At 38.6% G+C, this 15,439-nt stretch overlaps 1 protein-coding gene across 1 annotated transcript in view; it reads left to right on the top strand.

Moving 5' to 3' along the window:
• Positions 1 to 1,707: 1,707 nt before the first annotated feature.
• MCMDC2 (minichromosome maintenance domain containing 2) overlaps positions 1,708 to 15,439 on the top strand; it is a 37,091-nt gene continuing 23,359 nt past the window's right edge. Inside the window, exons 1-8 of the mRNA XM_075211379.1 lie at positions 1,708 to 1,887; positions 8,893 to 9,023; positions 9,138 to 9,197; positions 10,027 to 10,222; positions 11,496 to 11,618; positions 11,705 to 11,812; positions 12,708 to 12,836; positions 14,962 to 15,199. Of these exons, the coding sequence (XP_075067480.1) occupies positions 1,782 to 1,887; positions 8,893 to 9,023; positions 9,138 to 9,197; positions 10,027 to 10,222; positions 11,496 to 11,618; positions 11,705 to 11,812; positions 12,708 to 12,836; positions 14,962 to 15,199 (1,091 nt within the window). The 5' untranslated portion in view covers positions 1,708 to 1,781. The remainder of the gene's footprint in view (positions 1,888 to 8,892; positions 9,024 to 9,137; positions 9,198 to 10,026; positions 10,223 to 11,495; positions 11,619 to 11,704; positions 11,813 to 12,707; positions 12,837 to 14,961; positions 15,200 to 15,439) is intronic.

Genomic DNA, 15,439 nt, shown 5'->3' on the forward strand with positions numbered 1-15,439 from the left:
CACCATTGACCTATGAATTATGGAGGCAATCATTTATTGATTAAGGGAAAAAAATGTTAACTTATGGGGATTTTTTTTTTTAAATTATATTAAGGGATCAATATTATTGTATTATATTATGGGGTTAATATAAATATATAATTACATTAATGGGGCAATACTATCTAATTGCTACTGGGGGCAATAATTATTTATGTTGTACATATTTGTCACTACATATTACCCTCCAATAATATAATAATAATGCCCCCTTAATATAATGAAATATAAAATTTGCTCCCATAAGTTCATTTTAAATTTATTTTGCCCTTTAATAAATGATTGCCCCCATAATTCATACGCTGGGAAAAAAAACAACTGAAAACTGGTGGTTTCAGAAACCTCCCCTTTATTAAATCTACTCCTTAGGGTTATTAAGAATGTGACTAGTACACTAATAACATTTATTACAGTTGCTGACAAATTACAGTTACATATACTTTCAATATATATTGGAAAAAAATGCACGTATTGCACTAAGATGAGGTTCAGATGAAGAACAAGTACATAATGGTTGTAGTTGCAGTCATATGCATTGAAAAATGCACAGATTGTATTTAGATGAGGTTCCAATATAGGAGAATCTAATACTGGTTGTAGTTCCAGATACAAATCTGAGGACGAAACTGAAGAAAAGTGGTTAAACTCAAAAACAGAGATGCAGAAGGCATGTAATATCACACAACCAGTATACATCTATATAGCTTCACATCCAACAAGATAGCCACTATGTTCCATATAACCAAAATACCTTCATATAGCTCATATGTCACTATATAGAGCCAGTAAGTCAACATAGCCAGTAAACAAACTCAGACAATCCCTTGCAAAACACTTTCATGTTAAAGGACCACATTAGCTTAGTATTTCATGGCAATCCTGTGCCTTTTTATTTCATAAGGTTTACCATGGTACATTTTCGTAAAAGATACACCATCATCATCAACATTTATTTATATAGCGCCAGCAAATTCTGTAGCGCTTTACCATACAGCCAATATGCCCACATAGCCATTAGCCACATATACTTTGAAATCCCCATATGGTATATGGGGCATGTGGGACTATCGCTCCCCATACTCATTATGAAAGGGCAGCTAGATAGTGTCCTTCGAGCAATGGTCACTCTTATCTTATTCTCCACCACACAATCTCCACCCCCTACCTCCGCTAATTTTAAAGCAGAGCGTGGGTGTTTTATTTATTATCTTTTAGTTATGTAGCAGCACTATATTATGCAGTGCTGTACAGAGACCACTTGTCATTCATGGATGGAAGGTACATATGGGTGGACATCACAGGAGACCCAGCTATGCCAGAAGGACTGATATTCTCCAACAAAAACAAATTAAAAGTGGAGACTGGCAGAGATCACCGTGTGAAGTAATTCTGTCACTGTAAGACCTGATTCTAACCATGAGACTCATGAGAGAGACCACAAAGCAGGATATATAACCTAATACATCTGAATACAACCAGATATCTTTTAGTATGTTTAAATATTACCAAAGCTTGGAAGGACTGACCTATAGATTAATAAAGGTATTATTCTACAACTTCTCTAAGGACCTGATAAAAATGCCCCTGGATTAGATATCTTGTCACCACAGTACACCTGCCCCATAGCGCTCATGGTGCAGACCACATTTCTGCTGGTTTCCCATTTGCTGGTTTTCCCGCCAAATTTCTCCAGCTGCAGCTACTGCAGTCAGTGTGAGGAGACGGCTGTGTGACCGGCCACCATGACCTGGGCCCCCAGTGTCAATCACATGAGGCAGGCTGCGCTCATCTATATGGACAGGAGCAGGGGTCTAGAGAAGTTTATAGAGGACTGCAAGAGATATAATGGTGTATATATACTTTTTGTTATTAGGAGAGACCGTATGCTGGCTTAAATGAGGTATCTTTTGGAGGGTTTAGCCATTTAAAGTAAATATTAAACAAGCCCGCCTCCCACCACAATATGTCATGTGATATGTCACATGACTATGCATATTGGTATTGGTGCACAGATGCTTTGATAGGGGCAGCACATGCCCTCTGAGGACTCTCTGTTAATTCCTTGCATATACATTTGATTTAGTGGCATATATTGTAATCTGGGCTTGTTTGTGGAAACAGAGATCTCAGGTTCAATTTATAATAACAGATGATGGTGTGAATGCATGAAGAACTGTGAAAAATATCATTGTCTGTGTGACTATCTGGAGAAAAAAGTCATCAAAAATTACAATTATTTTGCCCATTTTAGGACATACCCCATAGGTGGAGAGACAAACAGTAATACAGATAGCCCATATGTTCAGACACTGTATTTGTATAGACTCAACTACTTATCTACTTTATTTACCTCATTCCTAAATATCCGTTACCTCAGCCAAAGGTTATACTGCCACAATATACCCCGCACCCAGCCCCACCACGGGCAGCTTCATCCCCCCAGATAGAACCACCTTATAAAGCAGAACTGTGTTACAGCGTTTTCTTTTTCTCAGAAAAAATAAAAATAAACAAAAAAAAGTAAAAATAACAAAATATAAATTAGTGAAATTATAGCAATAAAAATATTAAATTGTCAAACTATTGCTCACATATTCTAAAGAATAAAGAAACCCCAACCTGTATAAAAGATGGTCACGGAACTCCTCAGCAACCTTTATTATTATTATTATTATTATTAACTTTTATAAGGCGCCACAAAAAGGTCCGCAGCGCCGTACATGACATGCAGTAGTATTCAATAAACAGACTACAGTGATCCATAACGCATTTCATAATACATGAAAAACAAAATAATACAAAGACCAACTGATTACCATCACTCTTACTCACTGTAATTGGTTTAATGTCAAACGTAAAGAAGGTCTGGGCACAAGAAGTGCTAGGGAAGAAGGGGGTGATGGAATAATAGAAGAACATGAGAATACCTTTATAATACACAAGTAAATGATTATAATATATGTATAAACTCACAGACAATAGAAGTCACCTCAGATTTTTGTGACCTGTATAACAGGGGCGGATCCAGACTTTTGCTATACCCCGGGCGATTTTAGGGGGGGCGATTTAGGCCCCGCCCCCTTTCTAATTTCTAAGGCTGCCGGCGGCTGCACAGTATGTGCAGGTCCGCTCGGCAGTGACAGTGTGCTGCCCCGCTGCTCTGATTGTGTTTACAATCAGAGCAGCCGGGCAGCACACTGTCACTGCCGAACGGACCTGCACAGTGTGCAGCCGCCGGCAGCAAGCCCCTGCTAGGGGGAGCGCTCGCCCCGATCGCCCCCCCCCCCCTGGATCCGCCACTGCTGTATAATATAATTTAGCCTATAAACACTTCTAATATCCAGTAGGGCTTTATGTGAGAAGAATATGGCATAACTTTGGTTTTGGTTATACCTCTCCATTCAAGAGGTATCACATTTTTATATTTCTGTTTCATATGGCCTGCTAGGGAAAGTAGTCATGTACAATGTTTCTCTTTGATTAATTACTGTTAATGTATGAAAAACAGTTGGAGTATAGACCTATCAAATCACAGAGTCCCAGGAAGGGATTTAATCCACTGCTAGAATCCTGTTTAGTGATCTGTACTGTTATTGGTTACAGTACCAGGGGCAAACGCAGGATTTGCAGAGGGGGTTTCCACACCATGCCGTCAGTGGGCGTGGCCAACATGCATGGGGGCGTAGCTATAATTTTAGAGAGTGCTTGCCTGCTCTCCAACTCTCTCTATCCCCATAATATACATGGGCAATGCTGCGTGCTCTACTGTTAGGTGCATGCAGCTCTCTCTTTTCAAGCAGACCCGTGTGAAGTGGGGGCAGAGTCCAGCCACCTCAATTTTACAGTGCCCCAGGCTTGGAGGGGGGTCCCAGACACTAGAAAATTCCCCCTCGGTTTGCCTATGAGTACTACGTTTTGGTCTTTCTTCAGGTAACTCCAGATAGAAGGAGCTCACCATAGGAAATGCAATCTTGGCGAGTTAACTAATGATTCTGAATAGACATAGAACTATATAGTATGAGGCAGTCGTTGGTACATTAAATTGCAGACATGGAACTATGTATGATGGGCTTTGGGACTTTTGGAAGTGGACACATAACTTTATATGCTTATCAACTATATGTGTTTGATATGGGGCAATCTGCTATGCATGGAACTGGATATGATGGGCATTAGGAATGTGCATGTTGGGAATGGGACTGTATGTGTTTGATATGGGGGTTAATTTGACAGGTCTGCTATGCAAAATATTTACTTGCATCCATTATTTACCTGTTTACTATCATACATGGCACATTAGCTGTACACTTTTTTTTGTAATACTATATACATGGTAATGACATCTTTTACCTAGAACCATACAAATCAGAAGGATTTCAAAACATTTTGATGATATCTAACATCTCTCACTTATTAAAAACTGTGGAATAGGCATAGGAAAAAAATGGAAAATAAGAATACCACTGTTGTAAGAGATACAACTTTGGTGGCCCCAGAGTATAGACCTGTATACAGTTTGAGCCAATATTAGTAATAAACAATAGTGAGTCAGAGCAAGGGGTGTTACTACGTTCTCAAAAGAATTGTAGTCCAGCATCACAGACTAAGTAACCACATTCATAGTCGCTCCTACTATTGACTCACATATAGTATAGATTTCTAAATGAGAATAGCAAAAGGGGAATTTTCATTTATTACAATTATATCACTGGCATTACACAGTGTTTGACAGGAAGTGAGCCAGCCATGGTCCTGGACACTGGTATCTGTGATACTAATGCATTGCCCTGCTTGTCTGCCGGTTTTGAGAGACCGCTTCCAGGGGTTTCTAATTACTCAGTGAGCTTTACCTGGTTTGACTGTAATTGGAGGCCAATCAGAGAAAGCACATAGCTGTATACACCCATTAGCTTTCTGCTGCCCTTGCCTGATTGTTGTTGTTTGTAACTGTGATGTCTCCTTGCTTGCTGCTACTACTGTTAACTGTGTTAACAGTAAACAACAATAGCAAGTATTTAGCTTGAAACGCAAAATATGAGTTATGTAGTTTACGACTAAAGTCCATTGTAGCTTTAATAAGTGAAGTGAAATATCAAAGAGGATGGTCAGCCCAGACCTTCATATGACCCTAGGAGAAAGGACTGTGGATGCTTCAAGTTTGTTCTTCCTCGGCTGTTGGGCTGTCTGTCACGTTTCTCACGGTTGTAAGACTGGAGGTTCCAGGTTGGAGTATGAGATGAGGCAATCTAGGAGTGATGTTTAAGGCTGAGCAGAAAAGATACATATCCTGCGGCTAACACAGTGATGTAGCATTACCATCCAGTGGAAACCCCACTTATACCTTATGTGGCTTTTACATGGCTTGTCTGCGAGCAGCTTTGGAAAACTCTTTAGTTGCAGTGTGCACCAGGAGATGTCTTAAAATATTTGAATCCTGTGCCCATTAAAGCCTTTTTCTGCCAGGTGCCTGTTTTTTTGTTTTGTTTTTAAGTATATTTTCTTTAACAGTGTAGTAACAGAGACAGCAGATTACATTGTGGGGCCTTTCAGTCTTTTGCATTAAAATTGTTTTGTTAACACTTCTATTACACCTGGAGTAGGTATATCTGCCGCAGTCCATGGACTCTAAAGCAGTGGTTCACAAACTGTGCACTGCGGCTCCCTGTGGTGCTGCGGCCTGGGCTGGTGGTAAGCAAGTTGGGGGATACTTGGTAATTATTTTTGTTTAGAGGTGCCTTGAAAAAATGATGGTTTCCATCATTTGGCAATTAGAATGCCTCAAACTCAGAAAATTCGGAATCTACTGTTCTAAAGTAATTTCAGCGCCCCCTGCTGTTAAGAGTGTTTAAATGTTTGTGTGTTGCTCTGAAGAGTACTGCATTCTGCAATAATAACTTTATGAAGTGTCCCTCTGTTCCCGAAGGCTAGTTGTCCTTCAAGCAGTTTGAGTGATTTCTTTTTGCAGGAAAGAGAGCTCCTGTTTGACTGTAGCTTGTATCTTTAATTCCAGTCTCTGCCTCGTTGTCTGGGATTTCAGGTGCTGAAGAATCTGCCCCAGCTCTGCTGATTTAGCTGGATACACAGCAGACATAATGGGGCTTATTTAGTGTAGGATACATATATACATATGCTCTCAGAACCGGTGGTAGTCACTAACGCGACTACCACTACACCGATAAGGACTTACCCGACTTGATAAGGTAGAAGGTGCCAATCACGATAGGATGGGAACAGCGAAGCTTTGAAAAGAGGACTTTGCAGAATTGCGATCAATACAGAAGCCGCCACACAGAAAGTCATGCGACTTTCTTGGACTGTACTAATATTAGGGGTGTTTAATGAGTAATGCAGGGAGTTTGAAAATGTACCAAGTAGAAGGGTTGCTGTAAAATGTTTTAGATTGTGTGGCTCCCTGCATTACTCATTAAACCCCCCTAATAATAGTACAGTCCGAGAAAGTCACATGACTTTCTGTGTGCCGGCTTCTGTATTGATCGCGATTCTGCAAAGTCCTTTTTTCAAAGCTTCGCTGTTCCCATCCTATCGTCATTGCCACCTTCTACCTTATCAAGTCGGGTAACACGTACCGCACCCCTCAGAACATACGCAGGAAGAAAATGTACACAAAAAATTTAATATTTAAGTGCATGTGTTATACCAGACATATGTCAAGAGCATCCAACTCAAAACCAATAGCATTTGTGCAAGGCTTACGTCAGGTGTAGCAAGTGTGAATACTTACCTATGAAACTGTAGAGATAACATAGAGATTCTTGATAGTGTTTGTAGTAAATGCTAAATTCACATTACCCTATTTGTATACAATATAATAATGTAATGAGGTGTCATATACATGAGAGAATAGTGTCTTTGAAGTGTTGTTAATAAATGTTAAAGTCACATTTTTTCCATTTAAAATGTAACTAAATAAAATAAATTAAATCTGGGGGTACATATATGAAACTGATTTTCTGCTATTTTGCTGTTTATATTTAAAACGGCAATTTAATTAAAGACAAAACCACTGAATTGTTTTTCCCTTTAAAAACCTAATGGACTCTTCATTACTTTAATAGTTCATATGGAAATCAATTACGTAATTTGAATAGTTGGCTGCAACTTCATATAGTATGGCCATTTACCATCATCATTGTTTATTTGTAAGGGACCACAGACTCCGATAGCATTATAAAGCATACAAAATAAAACACAAGAATAAAAAACAGCAAGTGTAAAAGATTACTGACTAAAATTATACAAGCTCAACTTAAACATAAATTAGAATATGACATAGCACTGGTACAATGGAGTTAGACACTACTGAATTAAGACCTCTCAGCTGGAGGGGTCAATCAATCAGTATTAGCTAGTGCTGCAAATTATTAGTAAGTATAATTACACCACTCATACAGCACTCACTGGAGGTATGGCTCCTAAACTGTGTATCTACGAATGCGTCCACAACTTATTGTAAAACCCTTAATGTGTTGAGTCTTTACTGTACTAAGCCTACGGCTTCATGTCCCCTTTCTGCCTCTCCAGGCCCATATATGGACACATACGTACACATTTTTGGGGCATATGCTCATAATGGAAATGTGTATCTTATGAAAAGAAAAATAGACATACATCCAACTGTAAATGAGTCCCAATGTCAGTAGTTGATGTAATATAAAGTCAATAGCACACTACCTCCTTTATTCTTTGAGTGGCACTTCCCAGGCATCACAGGAACATCTCAAGTATATAGAAAATTGTATAGAATGAATTGATTGTGAGGAGAGGAACCAAAAGGTTGACGTAGCCCGATAACAGGTCCTGTCCTTAATGGACATAGTCTTAGTTATTAGAGTTCTTGGTAATGATGGATTGTGTCCTTGTTGTTAGTAGTATACATGTCTTATTTCCCCCCTGCTATTACTGACAGTAATATGGCTACTGGCAGTTGCAAGTGCATATGGTTGGTGTATGTATAGGTAGTTCATAAATGTGACTTTTATAAAAGGTCATCAGAATTGGCGCAAGCTGTAAACCCAGGTAATGTCTCCTTACTGATCAGATATGTACTGCTGTGTGCTGGAACAGATGACAGGTGCTGCAGGAGATATATCAAGAGCATGTGATATTTATGTCAGTAGCATTTGTTTTTATATTTATACATTTTTTTCCCGTGAAGAAGTTTGCTTGTCACTGAGCAGATATTGGTTGGGGACAGTGAATGTGGAGGTGGAGAAATGGAAGTACAATTAGGCTGCAAAGTTAAGGCTAGAACATCAATGTTTTCTGAAATAGTGTATGTCACGTGCTACAGTAGAAAGACAGCCGGAGATTAGGGCAGTTGGCGTAGGAAGGTGGGGTTTTAGTTCATGAAGAACTGGGCCGACTTCTCCAGACTCTACAGTAGGAATAGGGTGCATCACAATGATAGAGAAAAAGAGGGTTCCCTATTAACATAGAGAAGGGTTCTTCTCTGTAAGGATTGCGTGACGGTGGAATTCACTACCAAGGGAGGTGAACGATGATATTCACCCATCCATGTGTGCACTCTCATAGTTCCACCCTTTCATAGTGTTGTATATGGATGTACAATCTCGGGGGTGGGATATAAGGCACCCCTATGATCCAAAGACTATTTGAAGTGCCAGATAATTCATTTCTTGCTTCCTATGAACTATGTGTTATACAATAACCAGTAGGATGCTGCCCTCTGCCCAGACAAATGGGTCATCTGGGAGACTCCGCTTTTAACCAGGGAGGCAGCCTTAGAAAGGAGTAAGAAGACTAGGCATAAAATAAATGTGGACATGTTCATACTCTATTTCTTAATAAATCAGATACTTATTTTTTATATAGAGTCCACTCATAGATATGCTGTCTATCGGTTTGTAATCTCTATCAACCCCACGGATATCACAGAGCTGAATGCCACTCTTGGAAACTATATACTTCATGAGCCAGCGAGGGCTACTCAGATCTTCCAGTCGGTATGGTTTGTAGGTTTTATAAAATGCTTCTTTATCTTATATTATATTCTCACCCTTAGTACACACCATAAAGTAGTATTATTATTTATTCAGACAACTAAACTTGCATTTTAGGTTTGTGATGCTGCAATAAGAACCCTGTCTTTGATTGGACAGTACCAGACTGAGGCACAGGTATGGAAATGTCCTGTATATTTAATATCATAATAACCATTTAGTAGCAATAACTTTTCACTTACGAAAACAGTTGAGTTGGTTTACTAAAGTGCATCTGTTGCCTTAAGGGGCTAGCTATTTTGTTGGTTGAACCCAATATTCACAAGAAGGCAGCTTATCACTATACTTCGCGCCTCAGTACAGTTACATATTCCTGGTGAAGGGGTAGGCTGCATTTATGGGATTATGGGATGACAGAGGTTCATAGTGAAAACAAAATATATTGTAGCTGTACCTAAACCGACAGTAGTACATTGACCACATCCATTCTCCCCTTTCCCCCCCCCCCCCACCCCCACCCATTAAGACCTTGAACTTGAAGCCTGTTGGAAGTGTCCTTTGCATTAGAAGATGAACTGCGTGTATTTGTGGTTATTGGCGTATGGTCTGTTTTCAGAGAATTCAGTCTATAAAATGCCTGCTCCCACGATATGAGACCGGTGCACATTAATACTGAGTTTCATGTACAACGTGGTCAAAGAATGACAGATATTTTCCAGAAAGAATTTGATGTATTCTGTGCAGGCTCAGATCACCCCAATATAGCAACCACATGGCAGAACAATAGCTGCAGGGGGTTACAGTATGAAACCACAAGTGGGGAATGGTCAGACAGCTATTCCAACGCCATTTACTCAGATAAGGTGGTGGAATTACCATCACTGCAGGGGGAGCTGCTGCTATGGGGCCAGAGGTGAGAGAGCCCTACCCCAAATTTGCTATGTGACCCAGTGTTCCCCTGCTCATATTGTTATCAATCTTTTTCTTAAATAATCTTGCTTTCCAGATAAATGTGGTTCTCAAACTAACCCACTTGCCTGACCTACCTGGTTATCGATTAAGCTTAAGTGAATTCCCCTTGGACTACAGATCTCAGCGACTTTATATGTTGGAAGGAACAGTCACTGCAATGTCTACAGTGACCAAATATACTCAAGGAGCGAGGTTTCTGTGCTCAGACGCAAAGTGTCCCTTTTCTGAAGGTACAACTGTTAGAAAACAGAAGAAGCATGCTTAAGATTGGTTAAAATATTTAATTTCAAAGCAAATTGTTGGAAAGTCACTAACTCAAACCACTGTGTAGAATACATATTCTAGTTCTTACAATAATATATATATATATTAATTACTTGTAAAATGGACCTTTGACCTACACACAGTGGAAGCAGCAATTTAGTTTGATGTACCAATATTCAGTTTATTCACTCCATGCCTCATGACTCAGTGAAGTCACAAGTTCCTAGGTAGCACTCCTATGGAATTTGGTTCTGCCCACAAAAAGGCACAAAATGGCTGCCTCCACTGTGTGTCAAAGTGTCACTGACGGTCCACTTTAATAGATTTTTTGTGATTATTGTACTATACAGTTATTATCTCTTATGTTTATGCTCATACAAGAGAAGAAGCTGATAATAAATGCTCCTTAAATTTATCCCATGCATTCAGACAGCCACTGTTGCCACTTTTATTTTTGTAAAAATCAAGATCATTATCATCATCAACATTTATTTATATAGCGCCAGCAAATTCCGTAGCGCTTTACAATTGGGTGCAAACATTAATAAAACAATACTGGGTAATACATACAGACAGGTAAGAGGGCACTGCTCGCAAGCTTACAATCTATGGGACAATGGGAGCATGTAAAGATTAGAGGGCTATCAATCTCCCACATATCAATTACAAGTATATACATTTTGGATGTTTATTATATTTGTATAATTGTATTGTATATTCATACAATATTACACTATTGTATTTGAGTTATTTGTTTTTCATGTTTGGATCACACCATTGTGAATCCCATTAGGGAGCACCTGGTCAAGAGATCAAATATAAGTGCTATTTATTTATATATTTGTAATTGATATGTAATCTTAACATGTTTTTTATTTTTATATATATATTTTTTTAAGTGTATAGTTGAAGTTCAAAGGGTTCTGAGCTGCAATCATATGTAAGGCGCTCTAAGAAACCATTTTGTTTATTTTAATTTAACTTTTATTTCTGTGTATTGGGATCTGTATGTTGTTGTTTCATTTCCATGTGGATTCAATTGATTGTGACATATTGATTATTTATGGATGTTAGTCGTGGCTGATGGGTAGCATCTCTATCTGATGGTCATTGGAGAATCATCCAGATATCTATAAGAGATATAGAATAAATTAATATAAAATACTTATTAAAGCGATAACAGTCATTTCATATAAGACTAGTGCGATAATATTCTTATTATCTGATTATGTATGTCAGATTTCCGATATATCCGAGTCCACATACCTGGGGCTACAGAGTCAGCGACCGTGAGACAAGACTTTGTGTGTGACTTATGCTCTACACCCCTAAAGGAAGACATGAAGTATAGAGTACTTGGTGGTATGTCATATATTTAGGAAGTTATAGGCATTTCACTTTAAGGTTACCATGATAAAAATAAGTGACCTTTGAATCTGTGTTGTTAGATAAACAGGTGGTTGATTTAATGGATTCAAAGTCACTGCACATTTTCCAAGGGCGGTGTGGAAATCACCAGAATTACCGGTTCCAATCCTATTCAGTGTTTGTCAGAGGTAAGTTCTGTTTAAGTCAGTTTTATTTCTTCCTACTAATCACTTATCTATGTGTGTGTTGGCAGTCAACCACATTATTAATCAAAAGACTGAAAAAGACACTGTACAATACTATCAAGAACTGGAATGTAAGCTGTATATAGCATTGCTATGTTTTCCTGAGGTGTAAATGTCCAGTCATTTGCTGGTAATTGAGCATAAAGTACTGGAGAAAATTCCCCCTTCTTTCTTGGTAATAACGACGACGCAATTGTGCAGCATGAGATAACTCTATACTTACCTGTATAATAGTCTGTCTTATATACGGATTCAAAAGGATTTATATACACTGGGCTGAATAAACTTTGGACTGATTTTGCTAGTTATTATCTTATTTCACTTACCAACGTATACAATATTAGTTTTTAAAGAATATATAGATTCTATGCATTGTTATAAACTGTAACATCTATTTTTAACCTAAGCAAATGTAAGGTTGGCTTATAAGTTATATATTGTGTGGAATCCCACAATTGTAAATGTTATTTCATTGCAATTATGTTCACATTGATATTTTGGTACAGAGTTTACAGTATCTTGCTATATGTCATCAATTTCTAATCAGCTTTTTACTATGTTTATTCATTCATCAATAATTTAATAAGATCTGGAAACATGCATTTATGTATTTTCGATTTTTAAGACTTGTGATGGCTACACTTATTCCTTAGCAGCTTAAGTTTCATTTTTGTTTCTGCATAATTCTTCTTTTGTGCATAAGAATAAATGCAAAAACCAGCATAGCACAATGGTGGCAGCATATTCTGACCAATAATATTCATTCATTTACTCTGCATTCATCACAAACTTACATTATTAGAACATATACCACATCTTTATTCTTTTTATTCTATAGATGAATTAATCAACAGAATGAAAATAGGAGGAAGGTATAGAGTTGTAGGAATTCCAGTATGTGGGCCCAATGGTTCTCAAGTCACGGTCTGTATAGAAGCCAATAATATTCATCAGTACATTGGAGAATGTAAGTCCGCTGCATGTCAGATCTCAAAGTGTCTTAGATACATCACATACAGTATAATACATTTTGCATTCTCTACACTTAAGCATAACCTCAGACTGTCCTGGTTTAGTCAGGACAGCCCCAAGTAAAGGAGTGCCTGTCCTGCCATCCAAACAGCTGTAACCTGTGTCCCGACTGCCGGCAATGTTGGGAGGTATGTCCCGATTACCATGGCAAGCAGGTTCTGCGGGCTCCTGTCACTTTTTAAGGGGACAAGAAAGAGGTTGGGGATAGCCATGCATTTTGGAGGCGCTAATCACTCCCCTAGGGCATACAATTCACCTCCAATATGGCGTGAACATACAACCTTTTTGTGGACATTGTGCTGCAGTGCGCTTGAGTTCCCAATTTGCACCAGGCCAACATTGGATGGTTTGTATTAAGTACAATGGTAAAGCTAACCGTTTTATATACCTACGTTAAGAAGACAGTGGATGCAGCTAGACTATATTATAATTTAAAGATCATTGATCAACAAGTGCACACACACACAAGCACAAGCCAGCAGTTCAGGAGATCCGCAGTGTCAAATGGAGAATTTCAGAAGGGGTTTTCCAAGCCACTCTGCCAGACGGGGCACGACCATTGAGCAAAGGGTGTGCCTAGCATTGTAGCTAGTGTGGGACTGCTCTCCAACTCCGTTCCCATCCACTTCAAATACATGGGCAGCACGGTGGCTAAGTGGTTAGCACTTCTGCCTTACAGCACTGGGGTCATGAGTTCAATTCCCGACCATGGCCTTATCTGTGAGGAGTTTGTATGTTCTCCCCGTGTTTGCGTGGGTTTCCTCGCACACTCCAAAAACATACTGGTAGGTTAATTGGCTGCTAACAAATTGACCCTAGTCTGTCTGTCTGTCTGTCTGTGTGTGTGTTAGGGAATTTACTTTTTTCACATTTTGTGGACATCATTAAATTAAACCCCCACCCACATTACATTAAGAACTCCACCAACATTACATTAAGAGCCCCTCCACCCCCCCCCCCACTGTTCTCCACCCACCACTTCTCTGTCTGGCCAGGCTTCAGGGAGATTGGCAGACTCTCTTGGGAGACATGAAGATGATTCACTATTTCAGGAGTCCTCCAGATATTCTGAGAGAGTCAGCAAGTACAGTCCCAGGCCTGGTGCAAAGTACACATATTTGGTATGATTGGGAGGACTAGCAGACAAATTGTTGTAAATTTTGACTGTGTTGTTGAACATTTATTTATTGTGTTAATTTATGAACAGGTATAGCAATAGAGGCCCAAAAGTGCCATTGTTGAAAATTGTATTTGTGGACTGTGCACCTGTATTCATGGGACTACATGTTGTTTAAATACCGACTATTGCAGAGTAAGAACATTTTTTGTGAATCATATTCCCGATTTTTGGGGTTGGAGCTGCAAGGCTTTTAGTCAAAAAGAATCTTGATCACCTCAAAAATGGCAGAAATCAGTACTTTTCCAATAACATCCTCTCTCTGCCTGGGTAGCATAATACACAATCCACATAAACATATTTTAGAAAAAGGAAATGAAAATATTTCTCATTTCAAATACAAGCAAAAGTGATTTCTCCTTATTATATGAGTTACATGAAAATTAAATAAAGGTCAAATGACCACTATATTGAGAGACAAACATGTTTATATTACTGAGGATGGTGGGTTGAAGGGAATGGTTTATGTTAATTATTTCATTTTGATTCTACCACAAAAATGACATATCTGATATCCAGGCGTATTGTAAAATGGGAGTGTGCATTTGTGTATGTGCAGAATAGATATATGTAGTTGCACATACAGAGATGTACTGCATCATGAAAATCCTGCTCTTCGGAAATATTACTCAAAGGGTGTATTTAAAATATTTCTGACCATCTTTCACAAAGATAAAATATTTATTTCAATATAATACTGTGTCTCTGAAAAAGAAAACAATATAAAAAACAACTAAACCTAAAAATGCTCTGGACAGAAAGATACAAAATACAATTGCTGGTATACTATGCTCTTCATGGGTATAATTATTCCTTGAGGAATAAGTCTGTTATATGAGGTACCTTCACATGAGGCATTTTCCTCTGTTCTCTTAACTAACAGGCCCACTTACCATGAGTCAGGTATTCCAGGATCTTCACTCAAACACTATAAGTTCGCCGTGGATTTTTACAGGCATCCTTGCAAATCATTTTGCTTCACAAGTTGTCCCAGTGGGAATTTATAATACTCTAAAACTCTGCATCCTGCTCAGCCTTGTGCAAACATGCAATGAGGACAAAGAAATTGGGAATGCCCTCGATCTCCTGGTTGTGACAAGTGACGCACTGATTGTGGAGCGGTAAGTATGGAAACTAAACACACAGTTAAATAATTGTTCCATTACTGATCATGTTAAACAAGGATGATTAGAAATGCAGAGCTGGAAGTATGCAGGGAACATACAAATAGCACAGGGATTCCCAATTATAATATGACCTATAAAAAAAAGTTAACTTGAACAAGGTTTGTTCTGTCCTAAAACATTGCAGTATTTTGATTGTTTTCATGGATAAACCCCATCAACATTGTCATCTGTGTC

This window comes from Mixophyes fleayi, chromosome 5 (assembly GCF_038048845.1).
Source record: "Mixophyes fleayi isolate aMixFle1 chromosome 5, aMixFle1.hap1, whole genome shotgun sequence".
Taxonomy (NCBI): Eukaryota; Metazoa; Chordata; class Amphibia; order Anura; family Limnodynastidae; genus Mixophyes; species Mixophyes fleayi.